A 19,721-nucleotide genomic window follows, 5' to 3' on the forward strand; every position below is an offset into this window, starting at 1 on the left:
GTCAGCTTCAGATAGTGACACTCTTAGTGACAGACAATACGTATTTTAATATTAATATATCAACAATTGTTTAAAAAAAAAAATAAATACTAAAAGTACTTGCATACTTAACCTGTGAAATGATAAAAGATATGGTAGACGATGAGGCGACCCAGGCCACTAATGATGACGCCAGTGAGTGCAAAAGACACGCGGTAAATCTTGGATACTGGACGGATCCTTTTATTAATTTTTTTGTCCGGCAAACTATTCGAAAACCTCCAGAAATTAATCGAGGATATTATGCACGAGTCAAAGGGACAGAATATTTTATTGAAAGATTTTTAAAGGTATTTTTGCTCAATTTCTTTTTAGCAGACAGCTGATTTTTGAACTTTTAATTGAAAATTAATTATGATATTAAATTTAGCAGTCACTTAACAATTTTTTAAGTTTATTTATCAAAAAAATTTGTTCCAGAAATTATTTTTAAAAAATTGCATTTTTTATTTTTAAAAATTTTTTTTTCTAATTTTTTTTTGCCATAATTTATTTGCTATAAAATTTTAAAAATTATTAAATGTATGCTAAATTTTAAAATATCCAATTTTTTTTATTGCACTGAAATTAGTTTTTTTTTTTAATATTTCAAGTGAAGTTTTTGATTAAGAGATTTTAAAATTGATACATCTACCTTTTTAATTTGTTTATTTATAATTCAAAATTTTATTATTTATATTGATAATTTTTTAAAAAATCTTTTATGACAGATAATTTTTAAATTATAATTAATTTAAAATCAGATTTAAAAACAATTAATTGAAAATTTTTTAGTTCTAGAGATTTAATTGAATTTTGCAACAGATATTTTATTTCTTTAATAATAAATTATGTTGAAATAAGCAAACATCTCAAAATTCTTGGAATTTTTATAACAAATCAATAATTATAAAAAAAAAAAATATTTAAAAAAATTCGCACTTTTAATTTTTACATGTGAAGTTTTTTATTATACTTAATTGTTATAAAAATAAAAAAAATTGTTAGATGTCTATTAAATTCAGTGTCATAGTGATAATAAATAAATAATTACAAAAAATGTACATTGTCAATTATATGAAATTAAAGTTATCAGTCATTTAACTATTTTTTAATTTTTTTTAACAAATAAATTTGATCCAAAAAATTATTTAAAGAAAATTGGATTTTCAATTTTTTTTAATTTCTACATGTCAATTTTTGTTTCTAATTTTTTTTGCCACAATTTATTTGTTACAAAAATTTTTAAAATTATCAAATATCTGCTAAATTAATTTCCATGTCAATTATAACTATATTATTTAAAAAAAAAAATTATGTATATTATTTTTATATGAAAGTTGTTAAAAAATTGTCAGGTGTCTGTCACTTAAACATTCATTATTATTATTTAAAATGATTTAACAGTTAAAGCATTTATTGATCTGTTTGTTTATTTGTTTTATTAATGACAGTATTTGTTGGTATAGAGCTTATGAAAATAATAATAACATATATAAATAAAGTATAACCTCACTGGTCAAAACATATATATTGTGGTGGATGCTCCGGCGAATGCAGACTTACAGCTGATAAAGTACTGGTAGAGGGGATGATACTAAATAGTGATGGAAACCTTGACCTGACCGAGGCCCTGGCCTAATTTTAAACTGTACCAGGATCTCACCTTTTATTGCGAATCATACAAACGTAGACGTATCCACATATATATGGGTCAATGTAAAATCAATGACGGGATTACTATTTTCTTCTTCTTTCTTATTATATTGTCTTGTTCTTACATTTATTTTAATTTGTTTTCTTTCTAGTTTTATTTTCATTAGTGCGATCCTTCCTGAGGGAGCTGCCGCTTCTAGAGAATAAATTTTGCTATTAATTATATGTGAATTTTTTAAAAATAATTTTGGAGAAATTAAATATTCAAAAGATTTGTAATTTTGATTATATAAAAATTTCATAAAATTATTGACAAAAATTCTATTTAAAATTAATTTTTTGCAACATTGGCTATTTTTTTTTAATTAAAATTTTTTAAATAGAGTGGAAATTTTTAGCGGATTAAAATGATGAATTTCATTACATAAATTCATGTTGATATATTGAGAAGAAAAGCTCTTGGCTGATTGATTGTTATCTGGGAAGATTTATTCCGCGGTTTAGTCATTTAAAGTTTGGAGAGGAAATAATAGAAAGCAATATAAAACATAACGAGGTTTTAAAGATTTTTATTGGCTTAAATTGAATTCAAAAAAACCTTTTATCATAAAATTTAATTAAATTTCACTGAAAAGCGTTTGCTTTTATTATTTATGGAGGGAAAATTCATTTTAATTCAAGGATTGTTTTATAAAAAGTAGTTAAATATGAATGGCTCTACTAGTACTACATTATTTAATAAAAAAACAATAATTAATATTAAATCAATTTTATCTCAAAAATATTATTTTAGCAATTTGAATTATAAATTTGAAATTTGAATTTCCAGTTTGTTATTCTATCATAATTTATTCCTCAGAAACTATACAGTTTATTTTGTTAATAAAATTAGATAGTATTTTAATCTCCATTAATTTAGATTTATATTTTTGTTAGAGTTGAATTTGCATAAAAAATATCGAGAAACAAATATAAAAATTCTCAAAAATTTTTATCCCAAATTGTAGAAGTAATGTAGAGTTATAGCTTAATTTTTGACGAATTATATTTAAATATGCTAATTCTAATATTTTAAAATCAAACTAATGTATCAATTACTTAAAATTTATTATTAAAATTAAACTGTTGAATTTAAAAAAATACAAAGAGAAAATTCGTGCAGTAAATTTAATTAAAAACAGCGAGATTGATGAATTTTACTTGTGCAATTAACAAAAATGAATGAAACAAAACAACGATATTTCGCCCGCGGTGGTATTAGCTTCAAAAAGCCATTGTACTATATTTTATATTGCTGTAGGATTTTCAGAAAATTATTTTTTCGCTTGAGTTGGTTTGTAATGAATTTTATAAAATATATTTAACAAAAGCTAAAGACCTTCGGGCAGTAAAAAACATCAATCAGCAAAATTTTTGTGCATTATACTCTTCAACTTCATAAAAGAAGATTTATATTTGATGAAATTAATGTAAATTTACAAACCATTAATGCTGTTGATTTTTTTTAGCTTTATGACAATGATATTATTGCAAACATTGATTTTTTTTAAGTTTTAAAATAGTTTGAACTTTACTTCTACATAATAACGACAAAAAAATATAAATAATTTTTTATTATTATTGCAGCCTAATATGTATTAGTTTATTGATTATAGTTTGAACATTATTACAGTCTTGACGAGTTGAGCTCATGATTGAAAATTTTTTATTAAAAATTATACAATATTCTTCCATTAAAAGATTTCAAGCAATGATTTATCGTGAACCCAGTTTTTGGACAGCGTTCAAATTTTAAACACTTATAAATTAACTTAGCCTGCCAAACGAATAAGACTAATCAATTTTATAAAATTTTTAGAAAAATATATTCTTTTTTTTTATTTATAAAAGATATTTATCACGTTTCTGTATAATTAAATTGTTGTTAAAAGGTATCGCAAGTCAATTTTATTTTTAATAAAGAAAAAAAATCAGTAAATAAACACTTTATTTATTAAGAGCAAACCAGAATATTGCAATATTGCCGTTAAAATATTCCTTTATTAAGCTTTCAATGTATAGTATTGAATTATAACTTTTGATATAGAAGGAAAAGTTAATTAACTTTTGAAACATATGTATCTTCACTTTGCGCACAATTATTAAACTTGTTTGTAAATTTGACTTACCTTAAACAAAACAAAATGTTAATTATAAAATACGTATGCTCTCGGTTAATTAAGAGCGAAATTATTGAACAAATGCAACAGACATCGGATATCTTTTCAGTTACCCACATAATCCCCGGGCAAACTCTCCCAGGCAAGATAACTTAAATGGTAATTATTTAATTATATTGCTCGCCTCATAAGCGAAGCGTTAAGATAGTGCTCTACTCTTGACATGTCCAAAAAGGAGTTTTCTCGAAACTGAAATTGATTTCTTTTTACTTATATCGCATTAACCGGATAATATTAGTACTATATCAACTCAAAAATCTGTCAGGCACATAAAATATATTTCAATAATCTATATTATTATAAGACATTCCTATCTATATACTCACTCATCACGATATCTCGGGAACCCTCAGACTTAGAAACTTGAAATTTTGTAGGAATATTACTTTTGCCATGTAGAGGTCACCTAAGAACGGATTTTAAGAAATTCTTCCCCCAAAGAGGTTTGCGAGGGCGTTAACAATGAAAAATTCACGTTTTTAAATATAGCTCCTATCGACTCCAAATTTGAAAGGAATCTTCTGTAATAGATATAGAAATAGTTTATAAAAAAATTTTACGATATTCCATCCCACAGGGGATAGCGGGGTTAGGTATTAACAATAAATAATACTGATGAATTAGATCTTTTTGTCTGTGTGTCTGAATTTGGGCAAATTACGGCGAATCCTGATGAATTAGATCTTTGTCTCTGTGTGTCTAAAATGAAAGCTCTTGATAAGTGTAACATCGGAATGAGTTTATATCTTTAAAAATGTCAATAGTTAAAAAAGTACAGTGCAATTGAACAAAAGTCATTATTTAATAACACAAAATTTTAGACAAATGTCTTTGTAATAATAATAACAATAGCAATATTAATAATAATAATAATAATGTTTCAATAAAAATTACTATGTCACGTCATAAAATTTTTATTCTTTAAAAAATGAATAAGATAAAAAATCCAGTTATTGACACTGGCCTAGTTGTTTAACACTTGCAATTTTTTTCTAATTAAAAAAATGAAATTTTCTTAAAAAAACTATTATCTTGAAATTTATAATTAAAAAATTATATTTATTAATTTATTAGAGTAAATTTGTTTTTTTTTTTTTTTTTTTTTTTTTTTCAATTAAAATAAAATTGCAAGTGTCAATAACTGGGTCTTTTATCTTATACGGAAAACAAAAAGTCACATATATTTCCAAATATTTTACAATAAAGTTCATCACAAAACTTTTTTGCTTCAAGCACCAAAATTGTATAACTACTAAAAACTTGCAATATCTATAACAATTTATGATGGTATAAAACATGCAAATATAAGATCAATAATTAAAAAAAAATAGTTATAAAATAATAATAACGTTCACTAATGTCAAATCTTTGTAATATATTACTGCGTTGGTTTTTATTTATTTGTTTTTTTGTGCATCATAACTGTAGTCGCTACCAGCCAAGAAGTTTATACGACTTTAAAAAAACAAATAAACAAACAATAAAAATTTTTTAACTAAATGAATATATAATTATTATTTTTTTTCAGTTATCCGATGGTAAAGGACAAATAATAAACTTAGGCGCTGGGTTTGATACACTTTACTGGCGATTAAAAGATGCAAGAAAGAGTCCACAAAATTTTGTCGAGCTTGATTTTCCAAGTGTCACTGCTAAAAAATGTTATCATATTAAAAAACATAAACAATTAATAGACAGGCTTAATACTGAAGGTATTTAACCATCTATTTTCAGAAAGTATAAATATTTATAGTCAATGACAATAATTAATACGAATTTTTAGATGGTGAGATAAAATTTTCAACAACGGATCTACATGCTGCAGATTACCATCTAATTGGAACAGATCTTCGACACATATCAGAGTTATCAAACAAATTAACGCAAGCTGAAGTCGACTTTAATAGCCCGACATTATTTCTATCAGAATGTGTTCTCGTTTATATAGATAGTAATGCAACATCTTTTCTTATTAAGTGGCTAGCTCAAAAGTTTCCCAATAGTCTATTTGTTAATTACGAACAAGTTAACATGCGTGATAAATTTGGACAAGTTATGCTTTCCAATTTACGCTGCCGTGGTTGTTTATTAGCCGGCGTTGAAGACTGTGAATCGCTTGAAACTCAGCAAAGACGGTATTTTTATTTTTTTATTAATTATTTTATAAAGGAATTTTGTAGTAAAAAAATTATTTAATACTGAAATTGACAAAATTTTTTTTTTTTAAGAAATTAAAAAAAAAACTTAATTATTAGTAAATTTCATAGAAATCTAACTATTGCATTTGTCCTCATGACGCAATTTTCGAAAAATTTTGTTATTTTCTGACTCAGTTCGTCAAGCTGGTTCAGAAAATACCATTAGTTCAAAAGTTTATATATGTATGTATTTATATGATGCGGTATATAATGCGATATAACGCGGCTTATCCGGATGATAGCGTCTCTAATTCATAATGAATCTTTTCTAAACTCAACATAAGGTACCGGGGGGTAATAAGGCCTAGCTAAGGAATATTTAAAAAAAAATCGAAAATATTGCATTTAATTATTGAAATGTATCATTAATTTTTATATTAATATAGGGTAGAAGTACCGTTTGTGGCCACTGTACCCTTTATGGCCATTTATTGTTCAAATAAACGATAGAAATGAATTTATATTAATAAACCATTACAAACTCAATTTGTTTTAATATAAATTTTTTAAAACTCAACAAAAATATGGTTATAATATTATAATTTTTTATAAATTAATTCAAATGTTAACTGGCCAAAAACGGTGCTTAGGTGGCCAAAAACGGTACTTCTACCCTATTAGCCATAAAATATAATAGAGTAATAGTAATTTTCACCATAAACAAACACAAAATTAAATTTTTTCAAAAACTTTGCGAACAGGCCTTATTTTACTACGGTAGGGTAATAAGGCCTGCGGGTTAAACATACTGGAAATAGTTATACTATACTTAATAAAATTGGAGATCAATCATTACTTAAATTTAGCAATAATACTTTTTAAGATGTTGATAAAAATTAGAACAATGATTTTAAATTATTAAATATAAAATTATAAAAAATGTTTACCATTTATTCAAACCGTTTTTTAGGAATTCTTCTGCGCTACTTTAACATATGACGGATGATGAAATATAGAAGACAGGGAACGTTGTATCGGGACTCTATAAACTTGTAGCGACATTTCTATACTAGACGCTTCTACTAGAGAAGCGTTTAGCAGAAGCGGTTATTTTAAATATAATTTCTATCACTTAGGCCTTATTACCCACGGGTACCTTACTTAATTTTTAGACGAATACCAAGGCCAAGTTCAAAGATGAGCTTAATCGGTCAAGTAGTTCAGTAATTTTTTGATCCAATCATATGTAGATCATTATGCATGATTATGTATGATTAGACAAAAACTTTTTTCATAAGGAAATAACAACTCATTTAAATCAGTTGAAAATCAAACTAGAAATCGTTATCAATGCATAAGCATAGAATATAAACATATAATGTAAGCGTAGGAAATTAATAACATGATTAAAAAATAATGATATTAGCTTAATCTTCATTTTTCGATTCTTTACTAGAAAAAAGGTCATAATTGAATTTTCGTTATATTGAGGTTGTTTGAAAAATATATATAAAGGTATAAAAGGTATAAAATATATATAAAGTTCTGGGGGATTTTGAAAAATTCGTTAAATCGTTTAGAGGAATTCGTTATATTGAGGTTACACTGTACAGGGTTTCAAAATTTTCAAAATCTTAAAAATTCATTTTTGGCAGATTCTTTTGCGCATAACTTTTAAATAAAATAACTTATCGAATTTTTGTCAATTGCATTTTAAATTTCATTAAACGAGCTTTAATTTTCATATCATTTCATTCTCCTAAAATAACCTATTCGTCTGTAGGTTTTTAATGAGATTTTACTCTTACAGTCGTTTTTTCGATTGATTTGTCCAATATATCTCATAAAAATCTATTTAAATTTTTATCCTTATTCTCAATAAATTTTTTTTTTGTATACAATCCTAGTAGTTTTTTTTTCTATTAATTATGAAATCTACTTCCATTTCGACTGCCGACTGGCCTTTTTTTAAATATTCATTGATATTAATATCAAAATAAAATTTTTTGTTTTAATCCGATTTAAAATTCACAAAGAAATAACATCAATTATTAAAATTTAAATTGCCTCATTTTATTTGCATTTAAAACTACATATACATTATATTATACCGTGACATATTAATAACCTAGTAATTAAACCAATTTCAGTTTTACAATAAACGGCTGGGAAGGTTCAAGTTCATGGACAATGGTTGAAATATATGACTCGTTGCCAGAGTCTGAGAGAAAGAGAATCGAGCGGATTGAAATGTTGGACGAGAGAGAATTGTTGACACAATTATTACAGCACTACTGCATCGCTATTGCTTGGAATGGCCCGATGTTCAAAAACATCTCAATAGCCCAAGGTTAATAATGACTGTAATTGAAGCCTATCATTAATAAACTTAATGATTTACAATAAATATGATAAAGATAAATAAAACGTGGCGTTACTCCAGGTAATTGAATAAATAATATAAAGTGATGTAATTTTTGAATTTTCACTGTCAGGTACGTGAAAATTTTGTCCGTCAGCTTTTATCCGTGTGTGATAAAATCATCGTTTGAGATTGAAGTTAAGAAATTTTTTTTCTTGAAGTTATTGGAGGTTTCTTAAAGAATGTTGGTAAAAAATTTTTTTAGACTGATTAATCATTGAAAATCAATATTATAGATAAACTAATAAATAAATTATTACTGTTTATTATTTATATTGAAAATTTAGTTGGCAATTGACAATGGTTATCGATATTAGGATTTTTGAGTCTTGATATAGTTTAATCTTTGTACTACTTATACCTCGGAATAGCTTTTTTTCTGTGATTTTATAGTAATTCCAGTGGAAAAGTTTATATTTAATAATAAAAGTATTTTTAATAATTATCATCGGTTGTGATGATTAAATTTTTTATAATTGTAAAATAGGTTTTGTTTTTTTAAATTTTAAATACTTTCTCTCTAATAGATACTTAAAAAGTTTAAAATTTTCAGTGGCCTAAGCTGTATTTTTAAATTTCTTGTCAACTTTTAATTTGTTTAAAGTTTCTGTTGTAAACAGTTTCAATCATAATTAAACTTTGTAAAATCTAATTATTTTGTTATACATTCTAGAGATAATTTTCAGTAGAGTAGAAATAATAACTTTTAATTGCAGCTGCCCGTCATTTGAAATTATAATGATGATTAAAATTACACTTTTTTTATATTATTTAATTTTACAGTTATTTATTGCTTGAAAGCTTTTTACTAATATAAAAAAATAATCATAAATTTACATGATAAATTTTTAAAGTACTATTTGAAATGTTTACATAGATTAAGTCTAATTTCATAAATAGTTCGTTCGACTGCCATTTTTTAACTCAAGGGTTTATTATTTAACTAAATACTTTCATACATGGTAGGAAAAAAAATTATTGGCTGAAGTATACTTAAATACCTTTTTTTTTTTTTTTAACAAAATATTCAAGAAGATAAAATCATCTTTGATAAAATAAATACTCGTTTAGTTTGTAGAAAAAAAAAATATAATGTTTACTTAAAAATTCACCTAAAAAAAATATTCATTAATGAGACTTAAAACGATAAATGGAAAATCAGGGTTTTGGATTTATTCAGCATCAAAAGTTAATACTAATAAAAAATTTTTAATTTTGGCTCTGATTCAAAATAAAATAGTCTTGCTTTTTTTTTTTTTTAAATTATTTTTGGCTGTTACAAAAATGTCAATTAAAAAATTAATTTGATTTTGCAACATTGATAGAAGGATTTATTTGTATTAAAAAATATTTGTTAATAGTTAACAAATCGTTTATTAGAGACCACTTTTTAGTATTAAACAAATATTTCTTAGTATTTAAAATGATTTGTTTGTATTTAATAAATCTGATATTCATTTATTAAATATTAATAAATCTTTTTAAATACTAAAAAATATTTGTTAAGAATTAAAAAGTGGTCTCTAATATATGATTTGTTAAATATTAATAAATATTTTTAACTATAAACAAATCCTTCTACTAGTGAAATTACGAGTGAAAGTAAAACTTTTATTTGTTTTCTTCTTTCTTAGAAACTCTATAAACTGCGCATACGCTAATAAAGTACCTGCGCAGTAAATGTTCCATCAAAATTTAGGTTGTCTAGTGCCATTTTGTAGAACTTCCCTGATAACTACCTTATCTATAACTTACTGTCAATCTACGTTTGCAATTTGAAGCAAACTTAACAGAAAGAATTGGCAAAGCAAGTGATTACCTATTAATTACATATAAGTTACTCTACAAATAAATGTAAAAACTTGCTGTACAAGTATTTCAATCAAATTATAGTAAAGTTGAAAAAAAGTTTAACTACAAGTTTGATTGTTAACTTGTATTCAAGTTGCGGCTGTAGATTTCCATCAATTTGCTTACAACTGTTGTTGAGTGAAGAATTACCGCCAACTTGATGTTAAGGGGTTAGGGGTAGTCAAAATTTTCAAAAAATCGATTTTTTTTTACATTTTCTTTAAGTTTAATATCTTAAAAATATTCTCTGAAAATTTTAAGTGAATCCGACAAATACTTTTCGAGTTATTCGACAAATAACAAAGGGCGCTCAAGCACTCCAGAACACTAGAGAGCATCTAGCTCTTGAGAGAGTAAAACTTTAAATGCGTTTTTCTCAAAACTATGTCTTTTGAACTGGTGATCACTGTAACTCGAAAACCGCTCAGTAGATTTTAATGAAATTTATACAGCTTTTAGAATACATGAAAAACTCGTGCCTGATTATAGGATTTTTTTTTTTTTTCAAAAATTTCGATTTTTTATAAACAATTAACTGTTGGTTTTTTGCTGAAAATTAAGAGAAAAATTTCCTGAGGCAGCCATTTTGTTAATTTTCGAAAAAAAAACAAAAAAGCTTCGATCAGGCACAAGATTATCTATTAACAAAACTAATTTTTCTTGTCCGATTGATTTTCGATGAATCTCCAAGGATTTATGATGATCACCGCAAGGACCTTTTTTTAGAACTGAGTCAACACAAACACCCATAACTTTTGAAATTATAAATTTTTTTTTTTTTAATTTTCGTGAAGTCAAGTCAAAACATTATGTAATGATGCCATATTATTACTTTTATAAAGTAAAATGATTTACTGGCAAAAAAAAATGATTGAAAATTCTCATTTTTTCATGTCTTTGACTAGCCCTAGCCCTTTAAGTTAACCGTAACTGCTAGAAGTCAACTACTTTCTGAAAAAGCGCTGGCTATCAGGGTTGAAGCTATTTTTTCCGTGCATTGATTGCAAGTATATTATGTAAAAATTTTGAGACAAAAAGTGATTAAAAATGCAAACTGAAGCCAGAATAATTAATTTTATGGCTTACTCTTTTTAATGACAATTAAGATGTTTAAACGTTGTCTGAAATGCTTATCCTTGAACCTATTCGCTATGAAGAAATGTAACAATCATAAAAAAAATTTTCTCAAGTAAATGGTTAAAATAAAAAATACGTATATTTTGCTGTTACAAGTATTGAAAAAAAAAAAAATATATATATACCTGGAGTAACATATATATTCAAGAAACGAAGAAAAAAAGAAATATATTTTTCTGAATAAAAATAACAAAATAAATAAAAGTGTACGTCGAATATAATCGCAGTGTCTCAAATGTCATAAAACTATAAATTATATTTTTTGATGTGGTAAGACTGTTTCAGACGTTATTCTTGTCAATCATAAATGCGCAATTTTTTATTGTGTAGATATACAGTAATTATTAATTAATTTAATATTTTAATTATGTATCACCAACAATTATTTTACGATGAAGAAAGTGCGCAGTCGCTCAAAAGTTATCCAGCCAAATCAGTTTCATCACTTTTATTAATTAGTAAATTAAATTATATAATTAATCGATTATAAAATTATAAAACAATAAATTTCAACGAATTAGCACATGCAAATTTTTTTATTATAATGCACCAAAGATTACACGAGCTGTTTGCCAACTAAAAACTGTTTTATTCTTTTTAAATTAGACATTAATATTCAAATTTAGCTTTTTCATTTTTTTACTAGTAATTTATAATTATTTTATTCGATTATATGTCAGCTGAATATTTATTTGTTCATACAATGACAATAGAATTTTTTAAAAGAAAACTTGAAATTATATTTCTGTAAAATCTTGAATTTTTTTCTTGGTAAAATTTATTTTTGTGGTCACTTAAGTATTTATTTATTGAAAATTAAAATTCATTAATTTATGCAGTTCAAATTTAACTTTTATAAGTTTTGCGTGCCAATAAATTCTTGAATGACTTCCAAAAAAATTTTTGAAATTATGCAGATCTATTTATAGAAAATAAAATTAAAAATTTTGTGTAAAATTGTTATGAATTAAAATAATTCAAATTAAGCTCGATTTAAAAATAAAATATTCAGCTGACGTAGTTTATTAAAAAATAATAATTTTGCAATTCTGCTTCCTAAATAATTTATATTTAAAGCAAATTCTCACTTACTGCTTTAAAAAAATCTGTATAAGTAAGATAATTTTTTGAATTTATAAAATATTAAGTTTATTTATTCGAAATAATCATAGTCATGTGCTTCCATTTAAAGTTTAAAATAAAGTTACAATCAAAGATTATTTATCTTATTGAAAGATTATAATTAAAATAATTAATTCTGTTAAATAAAATGTAAATTGCTTAGAAACTTAAATTGCGTAAAAAAATATACTTTGAAATTAGATTATAAAAATTTGTTACTTACAAGATTTAATCTTAATGAGTGAGTTACATTAATAATTAATTTATGAAAACTAATTACTTTCTTATGATAATTAGTCTTAATATTTATAAAAAAAAAAATAAATAAATAAAGTTTACGTCTTTGACATTATGTATAGTCCTATTAATAAACAAATTATTTTATTATGTGGATAAAATAGTAAAATAAAGGCTGTAAAATGCAAGTAGAAAATTTATTTTTTTACGATACCAAACTTTTATTTATATACAATAATCTAATTAAATTTATAAATTGCATTGTTAATTAATACCAATAACATATATTTTTGTTTATATAAATATATCAATTATCTAAAAAACAAATAACATTTTGGAAGGCATCAATAGGCACATTTTTAATTATTTATAATTATAACTTATAACATTATTAGTTATTATAATCTCTTTTCTCTGTTATCGATAGTCTCTTCTTAAATTTATCCCAATTTTGTTGATGGAATTTTATTTTTCAATCAATCAATTGTAAAAAAATTAATAATTAATTCAATAGAAAATTAGTGAATAAATTAAATATTCAAATCAATAATTTAAAAACCCAATGGTGTATTTTGTGCGCATTCACCAACTTCGCATACGTTTCGAGATATAGTCTTCATTTGATTGAATAATTCCAAAGATTTTTCTGATTTAACAACTTTTAAGTTGTACGCTGTACGACTTGCCGCCTAAAAATAAAAATAAAGTCATGAAATTATCCAAGACTAGTTTGATTAATTTTTTTAAAAATAAAATTCTTACACGGAAAAAAGTAAACTGTAAAATTCACTTGGATTCCGGTTAATTTTTATAGTTTCAAACAGTAAAACGGATATCGGGGTGGCAAAAATATAAACATTACAGAACTTCATGTAGAAAGTGTAAAATCCACAATTTATAATTTAATATCGAAAATAAGAGATTAATAGCTGTCACTATAGTAAATAACGACTCTGTCATCTTAAAAAATTACAGTTTCAAACAGTAAAAATTGCCGTTTCAATATTTAGTTCTTACTATCAGGAGAAGGGGGTCTCACACTGGGAGAATTTATCATTTGAAACAGCAAAAATTGTACTCTTAAAATATACATTTTACCAGTCCAAGAAAGTCAATAATTATAGTTTGATTTTTAGCGTTGCGTTTAAAATTTACCATTTTACTTTGTAAATATTGACGTTGCTTGTATTAGAAATTTAGCAACTGTATTTTATACTTTTTACATATAATGCGATTATTTTTTAGGTACGAAATGATAAATATCAAAGTCAAAATTATTAATTATTATACTTTAACATTTTCGACATTCATATAGCAAATATTACTGTTTGAAATAGTATTTTCTTCCATGTAAAGAATAAATTGTAGCATTTAGCATTTAAATGATAAATATTACATAGTGATTATTAAAATCACGATTTTACTGTTTGAAATGGTAATTTTTCGCAGTTGATCATTACTTATTATAAATCGACTATTATTTATTACAGTTTACTTTTTTCCGTGTAGATTAAATAAAAAAAAAATAATTACCTCACTACACCATACTTTCGCCATAACTGATTCATGTTCAGCACTCGGTATTTTATTATTCAATGATTGACTAGCTCTGCTCAGAACAACAACAGATGTATATGTATCAATAGCAGCTTGTGCTAGTCTGTTTAATATAAACTGTTCATTCACGATTCCACGCCCGTATTTAATTAAAAGTTCTTCCACAGTTTGTCCGAAATTTTCGATGCTCTAAAATAATTAAATAAAAAAAAATAAATAATTATTACCCTTTAATTGAAAATTTATTAAATTAAAGTGATTTACTTTTCCAGTTAAATTAGCGCTTTCTGCAAGAATAGGGTGCAGTAAATGAGCAAAAGTCGGGGTTGATCCCAATCCAACGGCTTTGGTAGCGCGCTTAGCAGCTTCTTCGAAAATTAACCCCAAGTTAGCTGCTGGGTTTTTGAAAGCTCTTTGGAGTTCCTGTAAGTGTCCTCCAGCATGCTGGATTCCAGTTAACGCGACGAACAATCGCAGAATGTCATTGGTTCCTTCGAAAATTCTGAAAATACGCACATCTCGCATCACACGTTCCAAGCCGGTGTCCTTCATGTATCCCATTCCTCCGAGAATTTGAATAGCTTCGTCACACACGTACCAAGCTGATTCGGAAGCAAATACCTGTTGATCAAAACATAAATTATGTTCTGCTAATAATAGATAAAGTCAATTAAAGAATTAATAATAATATCAATAATTGATGAATATTTTTAAATAAATTCAAAAAATAATGTGCTATGACAAGATCTATTACCAAAATTTAATAGAAAATATGACGGAACAAATTTATAGAACCAAAAAACTATTCACAACTCCTCCAAAAATATCACATAAAAATTTATTATCACCGAAAAATATATAAAATTATTAAAAGTCACAAATTCAGGTCAAGACCTTTTTGATCTAAAATAAGACCTTTTTGATCTAAAATAAACATTTACCTGTCACAAAAATTTTCCTTATTCTCTTAATTATATAGATTAATATTTGACTTAGAATTTCATTGACGTGAACAAAAGAAAATTAATAAACCAATTTTGTCAAGCGCAACCAAGATAAAAAAAATACTACGATTAAGAAAAGTTTTTTGATACAAGAAAAAATATATCTCGAAAAATATTAAGAATATATTTTCTTGTCTGAAGAAATTGTCGAATTAATCAATGTATTTTTTATGTAATTCAAGTAAAGCTATTCGTATATTTATTTATTATGATAGAAGCAAATATTTAAAAATTAAGGCAGATTTTGATATTTTTTGTCAAAAAATTAATACATTTTAATTAAATTCTTGAACCAAAAAATCTTTTTTTGGAAAATAATTTTTTTTTCTCAGCGTATTTAAAATTACTCCAAAAACTTACCATACTAAATCAACTATCGGTGAAAAGTACGTAAAACCTTGAAAAATCATGAATTCAAGTCAAAACTTTAACAACGATATTAAATTTAACTAAAAAAAAATGATTTTTTCATATAAATATCCAGGGGGCTAAATTCTTATTCTCTTATAAAATAATAATAATAATAATACCTTCGAAATAGCAGCTTCTAATTGATACTCCTGACTACCAAGATCCATGTTACCCGAAATCATAAATGCGAGAGATTGCGTAACATATTGATGCATCGACATCCTTGCTATTTTTTCTTGAATACTGCCATATTGATTAATAGTTTTACCGAACTGTACCCGCTGGTTAGCGAATTCAACAGCTTTTTTAATACAACTCTGCATCGTTCCCGATAACGCAGCAACCATACCAAATCTCCCGTTGTTTAAAATATTCATAGCGACTTTGAATCCTTGACCTTCACCTACCAACACATTCTCGGCTGGTACTTTGACATCCTCAAAGTAAACTTCAGCGGTGTTACTGCATTTAATGCCCATTTTTTTTTCCGGTGACCCATTTGTCACACCACCGAATGCACGGTCTACAATAAACGCCGTTACTTTTTCAGTGGTCTCGCCGGTTACAGGATCTTTCATAGGCACTTTAGCGAAGACGGTGAAAATGTTCGCCCAACCGCCGTTTGAGATCCAAATTTTACTGCCGTTCATTACATAGTGAGTCCCGTCCGCAGATTTTACAGCCCGGGTCTTCACGGAACCCGCATCTGATCCACAACTTGGCTCTGTTAAGGCGAATGCTGCATACTCGCCATTTGAGACACGGGTCAGATATTTTTCCTTTTGCTCTGGAGTCCCGTATAATAAAATACCCTGAAGATTGGAGAAATAGTTAATTAATATTACTGTTAATAATAAATTAAAGTTTTGGGTAAATAATTTAAGCAAATTTATTGAATTAATTGCGAATTATATGTCTAACTTTTTGGTTAAATAATTAAATACTTATTAAAACTAAATTCTACACGGAAAAAAGTAAACTGTAATAAATAATAGTCGATTTATAATAAGTAATGATCAACTGCTAAAAATTACCATTTTAAACAGTGGAATCGTGATTTTAATAATCACTATGTAATATTTATCATTTAAATTGAAGCAAATTGTTAAAGTTTTATTTATAATTGTTAATCGAATGTAACATGGAATATGATAGGATTAAATTTTTTCTGTAAAAGCTGTACTTAAGAAAATAACTAATATATTTATCATTTAAATACTACAATTTATTCTTTACATGGAAGAAAATTTCAAACAGTAATATTCGCTATCGGAATATCGAAAATGTTAAAGTATAATAATTAATAATTTTGACTTTGATGTTTATCATTTCGTACCTAAAAAATAATCGCATTATATGTAAAAAGTATAAAATACAGTTGCTAAATTTCTAATATAAGCCACGTCAATATTTACAAAGTAAAATGGTAAATTTTAAACGCAACGCTAAAGATCAAACTATAATTATTGACTTTCTTGGGCTGGTAAAATATATATTTTGAGAGTAGAATTTTTACTGTTTCAAATGATAAATTCTCCCAGTGTGAGACCCCCTTCTCCTGATAGTAAGGACTAAATATTGAAACGGCAATTTTTACTGTTTGAAACTGTAATTTTTTAAGATGACAGAGTCGTTATTTACTATAGTGACAGCTATTAATCAGTTATTTTCAATATTAAATTATAAATTTTGGCTTTTACACTTTCTAAATTAAGTTCTGTCATATTTATATTTTTGCCACCCCGATGTCTGCTTTATAAAGTCAAGTATACTGTTTGAAACTCTAAAAATTAACCGGAATCCAAGTGAATTTTATAGTTTACTTTTTTCCGTGGAAGTTTAATTTTGTAGAGCATTTTTTAAAAATTCAATTTTTTTGTTTTATGTTACTATTTTTTACGAGACTATTAAAAAATTGAAAAAATGATAAAAAAATTATTTTGAACCTAACAACAAAACATAAACATTAGAAAAAAAATTCTTGATTTCGTAAAAAATTTTTCTAACTTAATCTTCCGATAAAAATGACAATTTTACAAAAAAAAAATAATAAAACATTGTATTTATCTATTAATATTAAAAATAACATTTTATCTGTAAAAAATTTCAAACAAGAAAAATAATATCATTAGATTTTATTCTAATAAAATTAAAAGTTTTATCATAACAGCGATAAAAAATAATTCATTATAAATTCAAGATCAAATTCCAATTACAATCGTATGTAAACAAATTTAAATCGATGATTAACAATGATAATTATAATTTATTATCAACCGAGTTTAAAAGTATAATAATCATCAATAAACTTTATTGTTATTTTTGATCTCAAAACATATTTGAAATAGCAAATAAATATAAAATTTTGAAAAAAAGAAATAATTGTAAATTTTATGGCTATGAATCAGGAGAAAGCGAGTTATCAAATAGAAAATGAAAGTAGAATAATATCAAAGATTAATGAACTTACTTTAAATCCAATACTTTGATGTGCGCCCAGCATAATACCGACACCTAAATCATTCTGACCTACTATCTCGACCAATCTCGCATACTGAGTGTTGTTCAGTCCGATACCTCCGTATTTTTCGGGCACTTGAATAGAAAACGCTCCTAGATCCCACAGTGTTTGCTTTACTTTGTCATCTACATCTGCTGTATCGTCGTTTTTAACTGGGTCATTAACTTCCTAGATCACAAATAGTCTTACAGTTTTCTAATTCAAGTGCAAATTCATGAATATGTATCGCAACATTGAATAATTAATAAAATGAATGAGTTACCGCAAAAAAATTAGAAAAAGGATCAACAAGCATTTTTAACGTCTCTGATTGATCAGAATTCAGTGCTTTTGGAAATGGAATGACTTGCTCTAGTTGTAATTGACCTCGGAATAAATTCATCGTGAATGACAATGATTCTTTTTTTTCCTTTATCTCCTTTGCGGGATTTTCCTTCGCAGCTGTCTGGGTCGCTAGACATCTATTAATTTTAAATAATTATTATAATAGATAATAGATATAAAACATAAATTTTATTGGACAAACCTTGTGTTCAATTTAACAAATTTATTAAAGTGTTTTGGAGTAAGAGATATTATTTTTGACACTGACAACATTTTTATATTTTATAATTTGTTTGACACTGACAACTGTCACAATATATTTTTTATTAAAAAAAATTTTTTTTTATCTTTAATTAAAGAAATTAAATTAAAAATAAAAACCGAAATAGAAATACACTCGCAGCAAGTCTGATTATGACTGAAAATTGTGATCTTCAACAGTAGTATGTGTTTACTGCATACACTTGGAGCAGTGGACTTTGATCCAGCTGTTGCATTGAAAGTCTGTGACGTAGAATGACAGAATAATTTTATTGTTATTTTTTTTATTTATTTATTTTCTCAGTATTTATATGATTAGAAAATTTATTTTGTCAGCAGTAGGTGTTAGGTATCGTTTGGTGTTAAAAAAGAGTGGGAAGTACAAAAGAAGTTCTACTTGGTTGACAGGTGGCGCTTTTAATGCGCAGATGGTTATGCGCAACTAAATAAAATGCGGAAAATATTTGAATTGTGATGACACTGAAGTTGACAGACATTAAAAATGATTTTAGAATTTTATGGCAATTAAATCATTATAAAAAAAATTTAATTCAAAAATTCTAAATGTGAAAATTAATAAAAATTACAAGTGAAAATTTTTAGCATTTTTTTATTATAATTAATTTGTTATAAAAATTTTTAAAATTGACAATTTTTTTAATTTTCAAAAAAATCAATTACAATAAAAAAAAATGCTTAGAATAATTTTCATTAATAAATTTTTTTAATTTTCCCACGTGAAATTTTCTCCACAATAATTTTATTGTTATAAAATTAAAAAAAAAAACTTGTAATATCAGTCAATTTCAGTGTCGTTAATATAAGTTAACTTTAATTATTTTT

The 19,721-nt window shown here is 25.3% G+C and overlaps 2 protein-coding genes across 2 annotated transcripts; one reads left to right on the forward strand and one right to left on the reverse strand.

Annotated features, from left to right (window-relative positions):
- Nucleotides 1-49: 49 nt before the first annotated feature.
- LOC123261714 (leucine carboxyl methyltransferase 1) lies at nucleotides 50-8,458 on the forward strand. The gene is made up of 4 exons (XM_044723490.1): nucleotides 50-329; nucleotides 5,422-5,605; nucleotides 5,677-6,028; nucleotides 8,182-8,458. The coding sequence occupies exons 1-4, from the start codon at nucleotides 120-122 to the stop codon at nucleotides 8,384-8,386; spliced, it is 951 nt and encodes a 316-aa protein (XP_044579425.1). The 5' UTR covers nucleotides 50-119; the 3' UTR covers nucleotides 8,387-8,458.
- A 4,637-nt stretch (nucleotides 8,459-13,095) lies between these two features.
- Nucleotides 13,096-18,905, reverse strand: LOC123261711 (very long-chain specific acyl-CoA dehydrogenase, mitochondrial). The gene is made up of 7 exons (XM_044723487.1): nucleotides 18,820-18,905; nucleotides 18,556-18,754; nucleotides 18,243-18,461; nucleotides 15,892-16,584; nucleotides 14,622-14,978; nucleotides 14,334-14,546; nucleotides 13,096-13,489 (listed from the first exon to the last, which is right to left on the reverse strand). Exons 1-7 carry the CDS (start codon nucleotides 18,888-18,890, stop codon nucleotides 13,352-13,354), a joined length of 1,890 nt encoding a protein of 629 aa, XP_044579422.1. The 5' UTR covers nucleotides 18,891-18,905; the 3' UTR covers nucleotides 13,096-13,351.
- Between the last annotated feature and the right edge of the window lie 816 nt (nucleotides 18,906-19,721).

The sequence above is a fragment of the Cotesia glomerata genome, linkage group LG3 (genome assembly GCF_020080835.1).
Source record: "Cotesia glomerata isolate CgM1 linkage group LG3, MPM_Cglom_v2.3, whole genome shotgun sequence".
Lineage (NCBI taxonomy): Eukaryota > Metazoa > Arthropoda > Insecta > Hymenoptera > Braconidae > Cotesia > Cotesia glomerata.